Genomic DNA, 19,786 nt, shown 5'->3' on the forward strand with positions numbered 1-19,786 from the left:
TGTGGAGGGCAACTCGGCCAACTTCTCCTACATCCGATCGCCCACTTGCTCAAACAACGTCGTGGTCGGGAATAGTGCCCGCGGATTGAGACATGATGGGTAATATCAATCGTTAATATCCTATTCCATTCTGGCTTCAGTCAATCCAGCGCTATCAAATTTCAAAATGGCTACAGCAGATTTCTCCCACCACTTCTCCAACAAGAACATTCCCTTTGGAATCGCTTCTTCAGCCGCCCATGAGAACCCTCAGGCTGTCACTAGACTGGGAAACACTGTCGTCTTTCTGAATGATGCCGTAGACCTGTTCAAGGATGTCGAGGGTGTTTTCAACCAACCAACTCTCAACGCGTTTGCAGCTCTCCCCAGGAGCGTGCACCAAGATGTTCGAAAGCAAATCCAATCAGCATACCAAAAGAGCGGACTTGACGGCTTCTCGTCCGCTAGCAAGGAAGATTTTAGCGCCGTCACAATGCATCTACCCATGGAAATCAAAGACTTTGCAGGTAAATAATCCAACTTGTCCTACGAACAACCACTGACTTCCTAGACTTCTCCTGCTCTTTGGATCACGTCATAAACGCAGGACGTATTGTTGTCAACAATCCCAACCCACCGCCAGGCTTCTTTCACTTTCCTGTCGGCTATCAAGGTCGCACAAGCTCCATTGTTGTGTCAGGTACCGACATTGAGCGACCATACGGACAATTCCGCAACCCCAATACGTCTAATGGAGAAAGCGCTGTCGTTTACGGACCTTCTCAAAAGGTTGATTATGAGGTTGAACTCGCGGCTGTCATTGGAAAGCCGTTGGGCATGAAGCAGAGGCTGAATGCAAAGGATGCGGAGGAACACATCTTTGGTTTTGCTATCCTCAACGACTGGAGTGGTAAGTCAACCGATTGTCACAATGATACTCTTACTGATTAGTTTAGCCCGCGATATTCAAGGTTTTGAGATGAGTCCTCTTGGTCCATTCAACGGCAAGAGTCTGGGAACTTCACTCTCTCCATGGATCGTCACACTCGACGCCCTAGACCCTTACAGGACACGCTCCCCCGCTCAGCAAACCCTTGCAGCGTCATACCTCCAACATCCAAACCCATCAACCTTTTCCATCACCATGAAAGTTGAAGTCTTGGCCAACGAGACTGCCACAACTGTCGGTGTGTGTCCTGTGGAGGCTCTGTACTGGACTCCCCAGCAGATGATTGCCCACTCTGTCAGTTCAGGCAGTGCTCTCCGAACTGGAGATGTTCTGGCTACGGGAACAGTCACTGGTTCCGACGAAACGAGCAGAGGATGTATGCTCGAGGCAACAGAGGGTGGTTCCAAGCCTCTTACTCTGGAAGATGGATCCAAGAGAGGATTCCTCGAGGATGGTGATGTCGTCAGGATAACAGCTGTTGTTGGAAAGGAAGGTTCTGGCGTTGGATTTGGAGAATGTACTGGACAACTTACGCCTGCTCGACCTTATTAGATGCATATAGATACAAATCACATGTTACAGCAAAAAGAACATCCGGTGGCGTTGGGATTGCTCCCGCCAGGGCTTGAACCTGAGACCTTCGCATCACTGAATATTCAGATTGAAGTATTAGTACGACGCTCTAACCAACTGAGCTACGGAAGCCAACCGGATGAAGCAGATGACCCGCTTTGATGGGGATGGGAGGTGCTAGAGTGGGATAGGAAGTTGGAATAGTTGGGTGGAAGAATGATCAACTCAAATCAAACATGACAAAGACTGTAAACTGTAACTAAACGGCTAAATTGGATTTGATGAAACTATCTACTCTACTCTTCTCGCGTGGGAAATATCATCAACACCTATTCCACGCTCAACCTTGCTCTTGACAATTCCATAGACAGGGATCTCAGAGAACCCAGTCGCGATGTGGTTCAGTGTTGGCAGGGTATCCCATGTCCCAGCAGTCAAGTTCATTTCGGCTCCACTGCCAACTTCTGTCTTTTCCACTTTTCGGGGCGTAGACTCCAAGCCATCTTCGATAAACACAGGATAAGCAGCGTCAGGAACACCCGGGTTGCCCACCGAGGGGACATATCGGTAGACAATTTGCCCTTGCTCTTCTGGCAGTGGAGGAGCGCCTGGAGGTCCAGTAGGTTTGGGTGCCCCGTTTGTACCGTTGGTGCCGTTGACGCCATTGGCTTCGGCAAGACCGTTGATGGAAATATCCACAAACTTTGCTCCTCTCCAACTGCACTGGATCTTGGTTGCTGAATCCTTCTCTTCAACCTCAATCTCACAGAACAACTTTGGCATGCCAAGTTCCTCCCTGCCAGTGACGATAGGGTCCGCTAGGTTCTCCATCAGAACTACCAAGAAGGAGCCAAAGATCTTGCTTCCATCCTTCTTTTCATACTGAACACCGTGTAGCCAGAGACCAAAGTACTTGTAGCCGCCTCCGCCTAGCCACTTCATGCCCTTCAGCTCGGTGCAAGCAAATGTAGCTTCTGCGACGGTTCCGGGCTTATAGAAACTAAACTGTGGTGTGGGGAAGAGAGTCTTGAGATATGTTGCCGACGACTTGAAGCGGACAGAGTACGTGGTGAAGCTCGAATTAGTTCCATCGTGGCGTTGGCCAACAATGTCTTGGCGAGGGCTGGGCATCGGCCCAAAAGATAGAGGAGACTTCCAGTGGAGATTCTTGTTTTGCGAGTGGAGATGATCTTTTAGAGCTTTCGTAGAGTTGTGCCATTCGTCGTGGTTAAAGTTATAGTCGAGAAACTTGTAGACTGTGCCATTGTTAGTGACGCTCCAGAAAGGGTGTGATTACTCACTATTGAATTTGGCGCGCTTCTCTCCGTGGAGATCCTCTCCTGCTTGTCGGGTAAACTCTTGAACTGTATGCGCTCTTTCATCTCTGGTCTTTTCATACAGAGCCAAACGGGATGGGATATCGGCTGGCGTAGTTCCGAGGGGTAGCAAAGCCGCCAATGACGCTGCGTCCTCGATCGCAATACCGCCTCCTTGTCCCTGGTCTATAAGGCTGTTAGTAGAATTTGTAGAATAATTCAGGTGTACTCACGAGGCAAGAATGGATGAGCGGCATCTCCCAAAAGTACCAGCCTCTCCTTGTGCCAAGTTGGAATTCTGTCCATATCCAACAAAGTCCAAAGCTTCAGCTCATCGGCATCTACCAACTCCAGAAGAGCTCGGACTTTGGGCTCAAAGTCTTTGTACACTTCTTTCAGCAACTCTGTACTGCCACCACGTCCCCAGCCTGCACCTAAATTAGCCAAGTCTTTGAAGGTGTTCAAATGGACCTACCAGCGCCCTTGTTCGCACCAGCAGAAATGTTGCTAGGGTGAATAGCGACAAAGTTCATAAAGGTGTTGTTGGAACAGGGATACATGATCAGTCTTCGATCATCGCCCATCCACATCGTCATGAATCCTGTTCGTTCTGTAAAAACCTTGGTGGCTTCGTTGTTGCGGATGACATCGTGGGGAATCAGAAATCTGAAAGCGCTCTTTCCAGAGCCAAAGGGTTTGATATCGGTTCCCGTGACGATATTTCGGGTTATAGACTACGACAGTTAGTTTAAGTCAAGACAAACAAACAGTGGTCCACATACGCTAACACCGTCGGCACCAAGAACCAAATCTCCAGACGCTGTTGTGCCATCTTCGAATTTGACAGTGGCTGTAGAAGGATCGACATCGACTACTGGACTGGAGGTCTTGAGAATAGCTGGTGCTCCTTTTCCTTCGGTGGATGTCGCAAGTCGCTTGAGCTCTTCGTGAAGTCGGACACGGTGAGAAAGGACCCATGGCTAGGCGTGTTAGCAGGTACCGGACGCGGAAAGAAGTGACATACATTCTCCCAGATAGACAAAGGACCTGACAAGTTCATGTCAAACTTGACGTCTCCAGTGCCAGTATGCTCGCTGATCTACACAAGTCAGTCTTGCGCATGATAACAGCATCATTGACCTACTCCTTCCACAGGATTGGCGCCAAATGTTTCCGGGTACACCCCAAATCGTCGTAGAATGCCATGACAATTTGGCGCAAGATGAATGGCTGCTCCGACTTCTCTCGCCAGTTGCGATCTCTCGAATAACTGTTGTCTGTTAGTTTATTTATTGACACCCAGATAAGGTTGCGTACCGTTACATTGTGGCCTTGTTGGCGCAATCCAAGAGCCGCGGTAAGTCCACCGATACCTATAAAGTTAGACAAGCGCTAGAGCAAGGATCAACAACTTACCCGCTCCAACAATGAGTACGTTCAAAGGTGTTGTGTCTGAAGTCATGATTTCTGTCAAGAAAAAACAGGCAGATACCGTCAAAACAAACTTGGCAAGAACCTTTTGACTCTTTCCTTAATAACCTCGTCCACTGTACGCACCGTCGCACCTGCTGTTTGTATCGGACAATATTTCCCCAATTATTCCGATTGTCGGGTCTCGGCCCCACGCAACCGAACCAGGATCGGAACCCTCCACCTCCAACAATCAACCGAACAATTCGGGGATGTCGAAATGGTGCAATTGAGGAGAAGATATCCACTAAGAATCAGATCAAATATGGATATCAATACCGCAGTAACGTCTTTTCGTACCAGCAAACTTCACCATCATCAAAATGCCCAACCAAATCAAAGAGGATCTCCACACGGTGGATGAGAAGTCATTCCCTTACATCTTTGAACAGAATGCTACTGTTCCTCTCAAGGCCGGCGATGGACTTGTTCGTTTGAACGTCTATCGTCCCAAGGGCGTTGACAAGGTTCCCGTCCTCGTCACATACGGACCTTATGGAAAGGATATTTCATATCAAGAGTGAGCCTGTCCTACCCTGTCGTGAATTCCGCTAACATCGCAGTTTCCACCCCAAATCCTTCAGCGAGGTGAATCCTCAGCACAAGTCCGAACACTCAGCATGGGAAACTCCAGACCCTGCCTTTTGGACAAAGAATGGCTATGCTATTGTCCGTGCAGACGAGCGAGGCCTTGGCCAATCTAGCGGCAAACTAGACACCATGTCTCGCGGCACAAGCGAAGCTTTCTTTGATGTCGTGGAGTGGGCCGCCGAACAACCCTGGTCATCCGGCAAAGTTGGTCTACTCGGCATCAGCTACTACGCGGGTAGTCAGTGGCGCGTCGCGGCAAGAAAACCAAAGGGTCTGAGCGCTATTGTGCCCTGGGAAGGCATGTCGGATTATTACAGGGACCGATGCCGCCACGGTGGTATTCTGTCAAACGCTTTTATCAAGTTTTGGTGGAACCGACAAGTCATTACGAATCAGTATGGACGACCAGGCCGAAGCGCAAGGAATTGGGGCCCAGACACTATCGAGGGTGATTTGCCCGACGATGAGCTTGAAGCCAACAGACAAGACCAGACCATCGACAACCAAGCCAATCGGTTCCGCGACGATGCTTACTACGCATCCAAGGAATACGACATGGGTGACATCGAAGTTCCCCTGCTGTCGGTTGGCAACTGGGGTGGAATTCTTCTCCATTTACGAGGCAACATTGAAGGCTACATCCATGCCGGATCCAAGTTCAAGTATCTCCGTCTTATCACCGGCCGCCATGACCTCCCCTTTTACTACGAAGAGGAGGTAGAGATTCAGCGAAGTTTCCTCGATGCTTTCCTCAAGGGTGAAGACCGCGTTGGTTGGTCGGAAAAGGGCAAGGTTTCGCCTGTCAGTCTCGTCCTTCGCAAAGGCAATGTCGGCTTCAATGATGCGGAAAAGGAGAAAGTTTATCCTCGTCGAGAGGAGTCCGAGTGGCCTATTGCACGAACACAATACAAAAAGCTCTTCCTTACCCCAGAGCAAGGACTCAGCTGGGATGAGCCCAAGACCGACCGCAAGAAGCTTTCCTACAAGGCATTGGGTACCCTAGAGAAGCCCGAGGTGCTGCAATTCTCTACACCGGCATTTGAAGCAGAGACGGAAATCACAGGTCACGTTGTCGCCCATCTCAACGTTTCTGTTTCTCCCGACCCATCAGGTCCCACACCCAGCGACATTGATCTCTTTGTAACACTACGGCACATCGACCCTTCTGGCCAAGAAGTCTTTTACACTGGCACAGCAGGTGATCCCGTGCCTATTACAAAGGGTTGGCTGCGCGTGTCTCTACGCAAGGTGGACCAAGAACACCCCAAGCATCGCGAGTGGCTCCCTCATCGCAACTATACCAGCAAGGATGTTCTCCCTGTGATACAGGGTGAGGTTTACGCTGTGGATGTCGAGGTTTGGCCTACAAACGTGGTGGTTGACAAGGGAGGCAAGTTGGTGTTTGAAGTTGCGTCTGGTGATACTCAGGGATCCGGCATTTTCCAGCATAATGACACTGTCGACAGGTATGTTTGTCCTCTAAATTTTCAGACGCATGCTAACTTTTTAGATCTCCCGAGATATTCCAGGGGCACAACCATATTCACTTTGGTCCGCGACAACAGAACTACATCACTCTTCCTGTGATCCCCAACTAGACAGCATTAGAGGTGTTATGTTGACATTCAATAAAAGAGGATATCAAAATTAAATTAGAGTTTATACGTTTCCTCCACCTGATCTAGAACATTAACTTCCACGCGTCTCCTCTATTCTTCAACGCTCTAAAGGAGATAGACTGCCGCAACAGCAGCAGCGAGGGCCATACCAGCGCCTCCCATCTTGTTGGCACTGGCGCCAGACACAGGAACCTGAGTAGGTGTGGGCATAGGTCCAGATCCAGAGTCGGATCCAGTAGGGGCTGCCATTCCAGAAGAAGCACCCTTGGTATCAGTGACAATCTTGAGGGGCTTGTCGGTGCAGGATACAGTAGGAAGGGCAGATCGTGTAACGATATCGGGGGTCGTGACGGCCGAGGGACATCCACTACAAGTGATGGTAGACTCGGCGTAGGCACCCGAAAGGACTATGAGATGTTAGTTAATATCAAATTGTACAGACTTCTTGTTCTTACAGGCAAGGCTGGCAACGACGAAAAACTTCATGTTTGCTGAGGGTATTGTAACGTGAATGAGTGATAGCGAGTGAATAAGTTTGGGTTGTTGAAGCTTTGAAACAATAAGATGAGGAAATGCAGTAGTTAAGAACTACACAAAAGATAGTCTCAGAATCACAATAACTTACAATCAAAACATTCCTAATTCCCCTGGATCACGGAGCATGCAGCATCCGACGCTTTTCGGCATTGTTAGTTAATCACTAGGTTGATCAAATCTCCTCAATTCCATTGAAGCCCAAACCAAGACAAGATGCCTTAGACAGTAGCCTACCCCAGATCGACGTGCGCAATCTTAATTATCTCAGCCTATATTCGATCGGATAGTCATAATTCCGAGTAATGTCTCACAAACAGACACTAAGAGTCGATCTAAGCCTCCATTCATGTTAGTCCACGGAAACGAAACAAGCCGACTCCAAACAGACCCACCATGAGAATCGGAGAACGACAAATCATGGACAACGCTAAAACAGTCGGCAAGACGCCTTCCGTGAAAGGCGCCCTGATCATCATTCTGCACAGACCTAATTTGGTCAGGACAAACAGTTTTGGGAAGATGAATGACGTTATTGTTCGGCAATTGACTCTAGCGATTCTGGGAGAGGGGTTTTTTAGGGCTACAATCTAGACTGAGTCTACAGTTTTAGTAAGGGTTCAGGGAGATTACACGTTGTCGGTATGATCGGGACGGATATGGAAGATGCCGAGTGGTGAGAAAGGTTTGTAAGTTGAATCATTGAGATTAGATGCATTGCTTGGAAACAGAGACTACTAGAAGGTGCTCAAGATATAATATGATGGCTTGTCTGTCACAAACACAAATCACCATCACAATCTCAACACATCATACACACACTCTCTCACACATCTCTTAATATCTAATCACTCAAATCATCAACATGTACTTCTCTACATCCCTCACTCTCGCCGCTGCTGGCCTTGTTGCCGCTGCTCCTGCCATCCAGAAGCGTGCTGATGCCATCAACGACGGTGTCATTCTCAACTACGCTCTTACTCTTGAGCACCTCGAGAACCAGTTCTACCTCCAGGGTCTCTCCAACTTTACCGAGAAGGACTTTGCCAATGCTGGTTACGACTCTACCTTTTACGGCAACATCAAGAAGGTTTCTGCTGATGAGTCCGCTCACGTTGACTTCCTCACCAAGGGTCTGAAGGCTGCCGGTGTCACTCCTGTCGAAAAGTGCTCTTACTCTTTCGGTGTCACTGATGTCAAGTCTTTCCTTGCCACTGCCTCTGTCCTCGAGGGCGTTGGTGTCTCGGCTTACCTCGGTGCTGCCGCCGACATCATGAGCAAGACATACCTCACCGCAGCTGGTTCCATCCTCACTGTTGAGGCGCGCCACTCTTCTTACATCCGCGCCGGACTCAAGCAGGTCCCCTTCCCCCAGGCCTTTGACGCCCCCTTGACCTACAACGAGGTCTACTCCCTGGCTTCGGGCTTCATTACCGACTGCCCCAAGTCCAACCCTGCTCTTCCCGTCAAGGCTTTCCCCGCTTTGATGGCTGAGGCTTCCAAGGAGGCTGTTGTCACTGGATCCACTGTCACCCTCATGACCCCTGGATACACTGTCGAGGCTGCCAAGGGCCAGAAGGTCTACGCTGCCTTTATCGCTGTCACTGGCCCTACCTTTGTTGAGGCCATGCCTGTTGATGGTGGCTTCACTGTTGAGATTCCCGAGGGCTTTGCTGGTCAGACTTATGTTGTCCTCACCAGCTGCAACACTGCTGTCTCTGACGACACTGTCGCCGCCGGCCCTGCCATCATTGAGGTGAGTAATTGACATTGACACTTTTTAATCTATACTAACAAGACGATAGATCTCCAGCTAAATTGACAAACCAAAAGGGGAGCTAGGCAACAAGATGGGTGGAAGTGAGGGATCTTAATAATGTCTCAGATAATATTCTCAATACATATTTTACGTACAAAGTTTTGCCTTTTTCTCATTTTGAATTGTTCCAATAGTCACATCACCTCCATCTACTTGGGCATATTTTGGTAAAACCACTTGATATTTCATTTAGTTGCCATTTATCATTCAATAGTTACCATGTCTCTAGTCTAGTGGGTAGCAGAAAAGTTGACCTCCTAAATCTTAGTGCATAAAAATAAATAGTCTAAAGGCTATAGTCTAAATAGCATAAACTGACCTACTAATTTCGTCTCTTATACTTCTAGCGGCCATTTCTTCTGACACCCTGAGGCTAGTCTAGGAATGATATCCCTCACATCGACAGGTTACCTAGAAATACCCAATTAGTACTAAGCAACAAAGCGTGGTAGCACAGGAATGAAGTCTGCAGCTCAAAGGATGTGGTAGAAATAGCTAAAATATTAGGAATGGGATCAATCTGTCCAGATGATCGGTTGTCAAGGCCACTCCATAGCAGTACTAAGTATCATCGGAAGGCATCAGTGACAGAAATACATAAAAGTTTTACTTTCGCAGCCAAATATTTAAAAGACGACTCACGAGAATGCTGGCGTTGTAGCAATCGGATATCAATGCTGTACCCATGTCCCCTGCAACAGAGCCTCAATGCGACTCTACCCTGGTACTCTGAGAAAATGCCAAACTATTTCTTTCAAGCGCTGCATGGCGTCTTTTGGGTACTGACGAGGACAACGTTGAGATGGAGACGATTTGTCTCAGTTTGTAAACCTTGTAAGCGAGACCGAAAGCATGCGGGCGTTTGATGAGACACTACATTTCTTAGAACCGTTGCCCTGTCATGGACTATCCAAAATGGTCAGAGTTTGTTACCTCATTGTTACATCAAATAAGCTTGATGGCTTGAGATGCGACTGGAGTGTCTGACGGATATAAGAGAGCCAGCCACGTTTTACTCTGCTACTAAACAATGTGTTACTTCTGAACCGAGACTTCGTATTCTTACAATAATGAAGCACCCTGTTCTTTCTATTGTCTGACTTCAATCAGAAATGGACAATCAATTTTGTTATACGCCTATAGAGCGTGACATGAAAGAACTGCACGACCATATGTATCTCTAGCCGCATCCTAAAAGTTACATTTCAGGAGGATTTCGTACAGGATGTAACATTAGCTGCAATCTGATTGGCATGGCCCATTTGATAAATGTCTACACACCATGACAGTGAGAGCCTGCTTGGATACTGGCATATGAGAATTGTCCACGTCACATATGCTTCCTTTTGGTAGAATCGACTAACTCAAACATATGGACGAATTGATATAAGAATACCGCACATTATAAACTCGTGCTTTCCTCTTAAGCAAGTCCCCAAGACTTCGTCATTTGAGAGTACTTATTATTACGCGCAACCAAATTGAGACAATTTACAACATATCTTCCTACTACGATGACATACAAGGGAGCCTTTTGTATCAGGTGCTCTGAATGCACAGGCTTCGAACCTGTTATCCGTCTTAACAAAGAAATTTGCCAGTCTTGTGGACACGTCAAAGCTGAACATGATGGAGGCTGTTTCCCTCAGCCAGAGATAGTGTAAGTGAACATGCATCATGGCAAGAATAACAGTAACATCGTTTCTTAGATAAGCATGATACCTTGCCTGCAACAAAAGACCCGCGCTATACGGGTTTGGTCCATGTGTCATTAGTCGAATTAAGTTCAGTTATTAGACCCTATTGTTTTGACATTCTCGTATACAATAAATCAATTTCATGCTCTAAATCCAACGGTATTAATCATTACGAAACTCTTAAGCAGCCACTCCAAGTGTCCTGGGCCACGTCCCAAATGTAAACTGGCTGTTACACATGTTGGTCAACTCCCAATCCTCAGCCTTGAGCTCACCATACACACCGTCATCCTCTTCGTCACCCGCCGCCCCCGCCACAAACATAGCTGACATGAAATGGTCATCCGTAGCATGTGCATCTCTGTAGCAAGGGTGCTTCATCAACCTCGTCATCGCCCTCCTCAACCTTGGTCCACTGTTGTTCTTGATTACATCCTCCACAGCCTGTCGGAACTCGAGTGCCCACGACTCCGGCGGCTTCTCTTGCGCAAAGTTGTCCGAGTAGTAGACAATAGGCGCCCAAATGTTGCGGTACAGGTTATGCACTGCGCCGCCAGAGCCGATTATAAGGTAACCTTCTTTTCGGAGGGAGCGGAGGGTGGCGCCGACGCGCATATGGTAGTGTGGGTCGAACCGGGCGTTCATGGAGATGAGGGTTGTCGGAGGGCAGCCGTTGGGAAACATGCGAATGAGGATGAGGTATGTATCGTGGATCCATTCAAAGTTTGGGTTGGCTGAGACGTTGAACCCGGCGTTCTTAAGCAGCGAAATGCACTTTTCGCCGGTTGGTAAATCGGGGACAAGTTCGTAATCGACGTATTTCGATGGGTGAACGTATGCGACGGGGGATTTGCCTGGTTTGGGGTTCATGGCGACCTCCATGCGATCTCCCACCGCGTCCCAATGGGCGCCCTATAACTGTCAGTGATTTGAATATACGGAACAATTTGTAACATACCATCATGATTACTCCTTTGATCTTGTTTGCGAGAGCTTGATCGCCGGCCTTTTTCCAGTAGTCGGCTGACTCGGATTCTTCTCCCAGCATCATGGTAGATCCATGGGAGAAGAAGTGAACTGGTGCTAGATTCGCTTTCATCATGTTAGCTTGTGATTGATCGAGAATTACTCAACATACACATTTTCAGATTCGACATCTATATCTATATCAATCAAATGTCAAATGTGACTGCCCGTGTTGATGGGAAATATGACAGCTATCGGGATGTGGAGGAGCCGAGATTGCGGCGTGCTCGATTGCGGCAACTGCCGTCTGGACGTACCTTCCCCTCAGCATCCTGCCACCCCCGCATTAGCCCAGGGTCCCATCGCTCCTACCCCGGATCTCACGATATATCCGACCCGAGGGGAAAAACGCGACTTTCCCTGCATTTTCCCTCCTTCCTCCACGTCCCGAATCATCGCATCGTCTCTCCACTTGTCCAAACTAACAATGTCGACAACGACTCAACCGGGCATGTTCCAATGTGGTTCATGCAAGAAGAATTACAAGCGTCTTGATCATCTAGCGCGTCACGTGCGCTCTCGTAAGTTTGTTGTCGGGGTTGAGAGTTAACGTTGACGCATCACAGATACACAGACCAAGCCTTACAAGTGCCACGTCTGCCCAAAAGCCTTCACAAGACCGTTAGTCTACTGTGTTTTGTGTGGCGCTGACTAACTTTGTCAAGGGATCTCCTCAAGAGACATGTCTCTGGCCACGGCTCCCAAGCTGGGGAAGGTTCAGTGTCTGATCAACCCCGGTTCATGCCAGGAAGGGTAGGCAAGGCTTGCAAAGCGTGTTCATCGAATCATTTGCGCTGTAGTGATGAGAAGCCTTGTCGGAGGTGCCAAGAGAAGGGCATTGAGTGCAAGTGGAATGAGCCAATGGAGATGGATGCAGACTATGCCTCGCCTGAGGATCGGCAGGATGAGTCTATGTTTTCGCAAGACAATGGATCTTCCATGGCCGCCTTTACAGACCAAACCAGCATTGGTTCGACGTCTGGGTCGTCGGTGATGGGCCAGCCGTCTTTGGATATCCTGACGCCTCAAACGACGCAAAATCTTTTCCAGAATCTTGGTAGGTTTAGCGTACCATATTCATTTCAACGCTGACAGTACAGATCCATCCTTGAATCCAGCGGCAGACCCTCTATCCTTCCAATTCCCCGATCTCAATCTGCTTTCTGGCGGCTGGGCCACCAACACCAATGATGTTGAGATGTTTTCCTATAATGAACTTGACGACATTGACCTACGATTCCTCGACTCATATAACACGACCATACCATTCGAGATACGGAGTATCCAACCAACACCACGAGGAGCTCAGACACCGCGCGCTGCATCACATACCGACCCCGGTGAGCCAGCTGCCATGTGTACTGAAGCCTTCCAGAATTCACACTGGAAGTTTAGACCCAACGCAAAAGACCACGCGGGTGCTGAAGAACACAACCTTTCCCTTCCTGCTACCGACTCTGCCTATCCTTCTCCCGAATCTGGTGTTGCTCTAGATCTCAATACACGGGTTACTTGCGCCAAGCTGGAGGGGCCTGCAAGAGACAGGATCTTGATGATGGTTGTGAGCAGTTGTCGGTCAGATCATCTGTCCAAAGCAGTGGCTTCATTTCCTTCTGCTGAGTTACTGGATACTCTTCTTCAGTTCTACTTGACCTCCTCTGTCACCCACGCAACGGCCTTTATTCATGCAGCTTCTTTCAACCCTAACGAAAAGAGGCCTGAGCTGGTTGCTGCCATGGCCGCTTGCGGTGCAGTCTTGACTTCCGACCCAGCTCTGTCAAAGCTTGGCTATGCTATACAGGAGTGCCTCAGGGTTGCTGTGGCCAAACATGTAAGTTTCATCGGCAAATTGCCTCAACATCACTAACATATACAGTGGGAACGCGACAACACGCTCGTCCGAGATCTCCAACTCACTCAAGCTTTTCTCATCATCCTGGAAATGGGCATCTGGAGCGGTCTGCCCAGAAAGGTCGAAATCGCAGAAAGCTTCTTCAATCCCGTGTTGACCATGATGCGTCGCGATGGAAAATTCAAAAGGTCCGCATACTCCGATCACAAAGTCACAACCCGTGCTTCACGCCAAGATTGGCTGGATTGGATAGAGCACGAGTCATTCAAACGACTTGCCCTACGAATGCTCTCTCACGACGCAAATTCTTCTATGGCACTGATGGTCGGTCCGTTGGTTTCATACGCCGAGGTTTTGCTGCCCTTGCCAGGAAACGCAGAATTATGGACTGCTTCATCTCCAGAGCAATGGAGTTCCTTGATGGCTTCACGCGTGGAAAGCGAACCACTCTACGTCGCCGATGTCATCGATGACCCTGACATTTTGAACAACTATGCGGGCTCGGTAGATGCTTACGCCGCGATCCTAGCTGTCCTTGCGTGCACGTGGACCATGTGTTGGGAATACCTCCAAATTGCCTCTCTACAACGATCGAGACCACGACGCTGGAACACCCTGGTGACAGAGATGCGCAAAGACGAGTTACTCAAGCTGCTTGGCCATTTGAAACTTAGTTTGTCAGCTGATGCCGCCGCAGACCCCGAGATCAAGATGCGTCTTGAGCTTGCCTTGTTGCATCTACAAATGCCATTCGAAGATATCCAAATATTCGCTGGTATGGAAGGTACAGAACGCGCCCGCGCAGTATACCCCATGGTTCGAGACTGGGCCAAAAGTGAAGCTGCTCGACACACAATCTACCATGCGGCTCAAATTGTGCAAATCGCCAAAGATTCTCCCCGAGGTTCGATGCGTGGGCCCATGGCGATAATCCTCTACCACGCCAGCTTGGCCTTTTGGGTCTACGGCCTCTTGTCCGACCAGTCTCGTGCACTAAGCCAAAACGTGTACCTTGATGACCCTGATAGCATTGCACTACAAAGATTCAAGGGATTCGGACAGGGACAGCCGTGCATTAGATGGCATTCAGAAATCCAAGGTCAAGGAGAGATTATGATGAGCGTGTCGTTGAGTCAACCCGACAAAGTCATGGAGGCTGTGATGGGGGTTGTGAGGAGGAACTTTGCGGGGTTGCCGACACCGCATCTTACGGAGAAGTTGGTGCAGCTTATGGGGGAGTTGGAGAATTCTGCAAAGAGAAAGATGGACACTTGATACCCGGTGGTGTAAGATGCAAGTCTCAGTCTGACCTGACAGCATGCATAATAATGCGAGAACCGAACCATATACTAAAGTATGCTTTCGTATCACAAGATCACAATCACTCTCACACAATACACATGGAAGTACTAATTTGAAATGTTTAACTTTGTTTATTGTTTGATGCTGCCTCTTCTCATCACGAGTGCCGTTCACTAAAGGTTTAAGCGACTAGACTCAATTAGTAAACAGTTGCCAGAGTTTGCTTATGGTATCTTACGGAAGATAAGAGTGCCACAGTCGTTGCCGATGCGCTCGGAAAGGTTGACGTTGGCCTCGACGGGATCACCATCCATGGGGTTCAACTCGGCGCGGAGGACGGGAATGTTATCGTCGCCTTCGATGTCGAGGGTGATGTTGGAAGCAGAGCCAGAGAAGTCTGGGTGAAGTCAGTATTGTTATAACCAGACGTATTCGATTGCTTACTCTCACCACCCCACGAGAAGGAGCCATCGTCGTTACCGATATAGTAGTCAAGGTCAAGAGTAGACTCGACATAGTCGCCCTCGCCGTTGCCGCACTCGGCGTGGAGGATGTGGCCATCCTCAAGCCAGATGTTGTTGGAGCTCTCGTGGAAGTTGCCCATTTTGAAGTTTGAGGGTATAGGTTTATAGTGGGTTGTAAAAAGAAGTGTTGATGAGAGAAAATCAGGATCAGAGGCCGATGGTTGAGGTCTATATATATTGCTGAGGGGCAGTGATTCACGAGGCCTCAGTCATGCCTTCCTCCACAAGAGCCAAGAAATGACAAGACCGAGTCAACCGCGAGGGCGTTGAAAAAGATGCCACGAATGCAGTGCATCAGAAGCCCACTCTCTTACATGACATGGACCCCTGAAAACATCCCCGCCTGCTTCAATGGATGGACCCTCGATCAGACCCGCCTTTTATACATAATACGACGGTATTTGTTCTATTGGTTCCTGCGTATGTTTGTCTCGGGAAGAGCGCATATCAGGAGGCCTCTAGTGATAAAGATAAGACATACATTCGTTATGCGGTTTGGGTCTTGAAACAAAACAATCCTCTTGTCTTACATGAGGCGGCTGTGCGGTGAGAAGAAGTCTTGGCGGTCGGGGATAGCATCCAATGGCCAACAAATCCTTGGCGCCTCTTTTTATTATGGGCTTGGCATTTGAGGGGACGAAAGAGGGGAAGCACTTGCTGTTTCGTGATACCGCCTTCTTCGTAAGCTGATGTTATGCCTATCGTTGCATTGCTGAGATGATCTCTTCCGGTGAGAGATAGAGTCTAGATTTCTTGGCTTGTGCTTGGGATTGTCAGGTAGGTGGGTCAAGATCAACAGAAGACAAGAGACAACCATAGAATGTTCCACAAAAATACAGAGTAGATATAAACGAGATGAATATTCTGATATCATAGAACATCAGATGTTACCGAGGGGCAAATCTGTCCTTTCATGCTTCACCGTCAGGTACCGGCATGAGGCTCAACCAGCAAGGATCATCGCCAAGTGGTCCCCTAAAATCCCTGCCAACGAAGGACCCTTTCCGCTGTCGCAATTCTCATTCGCTTTCCAAACAACCAAAGTGGAACGGTCAACAAGGAAAATATTCCCATCAAAAGTCCAAATATTCCAAATGGCTCAGCAGGGCCTTTCTGGTGAATCCAATCAGCCACGAAAAATGTCCAGGCAAAAGCGATGATAGCACGGAGAATGGTGACCATTGTGAAACAATCCGCGGCCAAAGAGTGGTACGAGTCGATGAGCTGAAATGTTAGAACACATCATCAATGGAATGAGGCCACTTACATAGTTGAACCCGACAGACGGAACTTGCATCAGACCAAACGTCAACATTCCGTATCCAAATTGCAATCCAACCCACATGTTGCCTCCTGGATGTTGAGCACAGAATCCAAAGACGAGAAATCCAGCTGTCGCTACAAAAAGCGGGAAGAATAGGGTGGGCAGACGATCTTCGGCTTCGGCAACACCATGACGCTTCTTACTCGCTTTCTTGATCAGTTGACCATCGGCGAGCATGTACGTATAGATGTATCCAATAATGCCACCGATGAGAGCACCAATGTTGATCAGGCCTGCATTTGCTTTCCAGAGATAAGGTGGACCGGCTACTATCTGTGGTCCGATGGTCGAGATAGACACGATGCCTCCGACCAGACCCGCGTAGTGAAGCATAACTACCCAAGTGCCTGGCAGAGCAAGTGTTCGCCAGGGCTGGATGAATTGCTTGACAAGACTTCCACGAGGCTTGATGAAGCCCAGGGACTGGATGTAGGTAAATGGCTTTGTGGCCTGTTGCTCGCTGACGGTGACCTGCTTATCCTCGACATGCTCATTGTTTCCAAACTGAGCTTGCTTTTCAGACTCTGAATGGGGCACGCCTTCGATAGGTGCATTTCTGGTGTACAGAGTCTCGGGGACGAAAAAGACGACACCGACGACACAGGCTGCAGACAATGCTAGGCCAATCCAAAAGATCATCTTCCAGCCCTGCTGAAACGCGATGTAGCCTCCAGAGATGCCACCTGCGAGTGGACCAACAACCAACATGATGGTATAGACGGCCTACAGAGGTTAGTATATATTTTACAGGACTTGGATACTTAGGTACAAACCATAGCACGTCCACGTTGGTGGACAGGAAACATGTCTCCAACCAACGCAGGGGCAACTGAATCTGCTGCTGCGCCGCCCATACCCTGAAAGGCCCTGGCAGCAAGCAAAGAGTCGTAAGAGGTTGCTAGCCCGCACCAAAGCGTACTAAAAGTAAGGAGAAGTGTAGCGATAATAAGAACAGGTCGACGACCCATCCAATTCGACAATGGCACCCACCAAATGTTCCCTGCGCCAAGGAAAAGAACATTGATCTGCACCTTGTTAGTAACAATCTAAAAGAGCTCAAGGTACATACAGCCATCAATTTCGAAAGCTCAGAAAGACTTCTTGGGTCCTTGGGGAAAATCATGGGCCATAGCTGGAACGCGGGTGCAATGACACCAGCCGTGTAGTTGGCGACGAATGCATATAGCGAGGCAACTAGCAAAGCGGCGATTTTGTTCCACGTTGGAAAGTTGAGAGGGTCTCGAGGATCATCGGTCGGGCTTGAAATGTGGCCAATATCTTCGTGTTCTCCTATTGGATATTAGAACAATTCTTCAATGCAATTGTAGACTCACGATGGATCTGGATGGTTCCAGGAGGTGCTGCAGCATCGACCTCCTCCGAAGACAGATCAAAAGCTGTTCTGAGAGAAACCATGATTGAAGTCTGCAGTTAGGGGTATCGAGTCAAACATTTTGCATCACAGGATATTGTCGAATAAATACTCGGGTAGAGGGTGACATCCCTGATCTCCTCCACGCTACCCCGGATTACACCATGTTGGGTTTCCCCTCAATCTGAATCTTCATCGTCTTATCCAGGCCAACCAGAAGGTTGAACAAGTTCGTGGCTGGGTAGACCTTCCCTGATTCAGCATATTAGTGATCAATATCGACATGGTGTTCTCGGGCTGCCCTCCACTTTCCCGGTGGTCCTCTCGGAAGGCCATCTCTCGGCAGTCACAGATGTTCAATTGCCAGGCTTGGTGCTGTAAAGTGAGATCAGGTAGCATATGGCATTGTCCATGTTTCATTCTACGCTCATATCACATATTTTCATAGAACAGTGCTTCAGTATGACGTTGGTAGACAATTGATTATGAGGAGTACGCTATAATCTCCTTCATACAGGAGTCCTTCCTATGGTGTCTAGTTCTCCAGCCATCCCTTATCTTTCCAACCGTAACGGTGCCATCTTATGCTTTGGTGACATGGTGGGCTGGGACAAAATATGTCAGCTTGTGATAGGTAAATGAGTAGAGACAGGTAACTTACAGCAGGGGTTCCCAAACAGCGACAGCTCACTCGACAGGCTTAGGTAGGGGGTCTCGGCGCGATGACTACCTAGTTACGGGGGAGGTATCCAGTGCGAACTAGCTCATCACGGTTGGCAATGAACCACGGGGACCCTGGACCCTGGCGCTCATAGTAGATCCTGACGACACCGTCTTGGGTTGCCTGGCCATTGACAACAGGCCTAAGGGTAATGAGGAGACAATCGGCGTCCGTATGTGCCATGGCGTGCTGGGCAGCAGCTTCAAGCTCCTCAGGGATGTAAGTGACACCGCTAGGGTAGGTGGACTCGTAGGTTCGGGCAGCGGTACCGTCTTGATGATAACCCATTAGTGAATGCTTGGCGGGTACGATCACGATGGAATAGATACTCACTGGTCATGTTGGAAGCCATGATGATTGATTGCGAATGGTAGAAAGAATGGATGTGGTGATGAAAATCGTTCTGTGAATTCGCTGGTAGTTGTGTGGTGAGAATATTTTTTGAAATCAGAAATTCGTGGGCAGAAATAAATACCAGCACCCTCAATCACATTATTACATCTCTAGGCAGCAGTGAATCACTTCTATTGTTTGTAAATGGAAATCACTGGAACATTCTTTATTGTCCATGGCTCTTCTATTGATGATTCGATTCACTGGAGTCTGAGGTCGAACTACTCTCCAGCCCGAATCAGGGATAATATGTCGTCCTTGCATGAAGCGTACACACTTCTGCTCTCTAGATACAATACTAAAAGACTACAAGTATGCACAATGTTGGCAAATGTTAGTCTATGCCATGGATAATTGTAAATATCAATAACAGACCAGACCCAGTGGCAGTATTATATGCGGCTTGGAAGACCCCCCTTAACTGGTGTCTTCATCAATGATCTCGTGTATAACTTGACACCAGGAACAAAACAAACTCCACACGCTGAGCGGTACACTCTATTATTTATTTGTCATGAATTGCATTACTCGTGCTCACTACGTACAAAGCATGAAAGTAAGCCATTGCTCGGTACATGTGTCATATAGGAGAAGATTTCTTTATTCACGTCAAGACTAGGGATTCCAATTTCCATAGTACACCTTCATTATGTCTATCGCCGTAAGTATACTTAACCATACTCTCCTGAACCGATGACTGGAACCCGGATCCATCATCAGATCAC

General features: G+C 48.4%; 10 protein-coding genes across 10 annotated transcripts; 4 read left to right on the forward strand and 6 right to left on the reverse strand.

Annotated features, from left to right (window-relative positions):
* Positions 1–166: 166 nt before the first annotated feature.
* Positions 167–1,480, forward strand: FPSE_04868 (uncharacterized protein; the record flags this gene model as incomplete). The annotated part of the gene is made up of 3 exons (XM_009257986.1): positions 167–506; positions 551–889; positions 936–1,480. 3 exons carry the CDS (start codon positions 167–169, stop codon positions 1,478–1,480), a joined length of 1,224 nt encoding a protein of 407 aa, XP_009256261.1.
* Positions 1,481–1,792: 312 nt separating this feature from the next.
* FPSE_04867 (uncharacterized protein) lies at positions 1,793–4,279 on the reverse strand (the record flags this gene model as incomplete). The annotated part of the gene is made up of 9 exons (XM_009257985.1): positions 1,793–2,757; positions 2,803–3,003; positions 3,051–3,245; positions 3,293–3,551; positions 3,600–3,797; positions 3,842–3,916; positions 3,962–4,087; positions 4,135–4,190; positions 4,234–4,279. The coding sequence occupies 9 exons, from the start codon at positions 4,277–4,279 to the stop codon at positions 1,793–1,795; spliced, it is 2,121 nt and encodes a 706-aa protein (XP_009256260.1).
* Positions 4,280–4,610: 331 nt separating this feature from the next.
* Positions 4,611–6,476, forward strand: FPSE_04866 (uncharacterized protein; the record flags this gene model as incomplete). Its single annotated transcript, XM_009257984.1, has 3 exons — positions 4,611–4,807; positions 4,851–6,344; positions 6,389–6,476. The coding sequence occupies 3 exons, from the start codon at positions 4,611–4,613 to the stop codon at positions 6,474–6,476; spliced, it is 1,779 nt and encodes a 592-aa protein (XP_009256259.1).
* Positions 6,477–6,602: 126 nt separating this feature from the next.
* On the reverse strand, positions 6,603–6,983 carry FPSE_04865 (uncharacterized protein; the record flags this gene model as incomplete). The annotated part of the gene is made up of 2 exons (XM_009257983.1): positions 6,603–6,904; positions 6,953–6,983. 2 exons carry the CDS (start codon positions 6,981–6,983, stop codon positions 6,603–6,605), a joined length of 333 nt encoding a protein of 110 aa, XP_009256258.1.
* A 913-nt stretch (positions 6,984–7,896) lies between these two features.
* Positions 7,897–8,848, forward strand: FPSE_04864 (uncharacterized protein; the record flags this gene model as incomplete). Its single annotated transcript, XM_009257982.1, has 2 exons — positions 7,897–8,787; positions 8,837–8,848. The coding sequence occupies 2 exons, from the start codon at positions 7,897–7,899 to the stop codon at positions 8,846–8,848; spliced, it is 903 nt and encodes a 300-aa protein (XP_009256257.1).
* Positions 8,849–10,727: 1,879 nt separating this feature from the next.
* On the reverse strand, positions 10,728–11,649 carry FPSE_04863 (uncharacterized protein; the record flags this gene model as incomplete). The annotated part of the gene is made up of 2 exons (XM_009257981.1): positions 10,728–11,459; positions 11,506–11,649. The coding sequence occupies 2 exons, from the start codon at positions 11,647–11,649 to the stop codon at positions 10,728–10,730; spliced, it is 876 nt and encodes a 291-aa protein (XP_009256256.1).
* Positions 11,650–12,000: 351 nt separating this feature from the next.
* Positions 12,001–14,700, forward strand: FPSE_04862 (uncharacterized protein; the record flags this gene model as incomplete). The annotated part of the gene is made up of 5 exons (XM_009257980.1): positions 12,001–12,094; positions 12,140–12,194; positions 12,239–12,630; positions 12,674–13,404; positions 13,450–14,700. The coding sequence occupies 5 exons, from the start codon at positions 12,001–12,003 to the stop codon at positions 14,698–14,700; spliced, it is 2,523 nt and encodes an 840-aa protein (XP_009256255.1).
* Positions 14,701–14,908: 208 nt separating this feature from the next.
* FPSE_04861 (uncharacterized protein) lies at positions 14,909–15,331 on the reverse strand (the record flags this gene model as incomplete). The annotated part of the gene is made up of 3 exons (XM_009257979.1): positions 14,909–14,916; positions 14,966–15,124; positions 15,172–15,331. The coding sequence occupies 3 exons, from the start codon at positions 15,329–15,331 to the stop codon at positions 14,909–14,911; spliced, it is 327 nt and encodes a 108-aa protein (XP_009256254.1).
* Positions 15,332–16,226: 895 nt separating this feature from the next.
* Positions 16,227–17,991, reverse strand: FPSE_04860 (uncharacterized protein; the record flags this gene model as incomplete). Its single annotated transcript, XM_009257978.1, has 5 exons — positions 16,227–16,475; positions 16,519–17,298; positions 17,349–17,600; positions 17,645–17,865; positions 17,910–17,991. The coding sequence occupies 5 exons, from the start codon at positions 17,989–17,991 to the stop codon at positions 16,227–16,229; spliced, it is 1,584 nt and encodes a 527-aa protein (XP_009256253.1).
* Positions 17,992–18,677: 686 nt separating this feature from the next.
* Positions 18,678–19,020, reverse strand: FPSE_04859 (uncharacterized protein; the record flags this gene model as incomplete). Its single annotated transcript, XM_009257977.1, has 2 exons — positions 18,678–18,940; positions 19,002–19,020. The coding sequence occupies 2 exons, from the start codon at positions 19,018–19,020 to the stop codon at positions 18,678–18,680; spliced, it is 282 nt and encodes a 93-aa protein (XP_009256252.1).
* Between the last annotated feature and the right edge of the window lie 766 nt (positions 19,021–19,786).

The sequence above is a fragment of the Fusarium pseudograminearum genome, chromosome 3 (assembly GCF_000303195.2).
Source record: "Fusarium pseudograminearum CS3096 chromosome 3, whole genome shotgun sequence".
Classification (NCBI taxonomy): domain Eukaryota; kingdom Fungi; phylum Ascomycota; class Sordariomycetes; order Hypocreales; family Nectriaceae; genus Fusarium; species Fusarium pseudograminearum.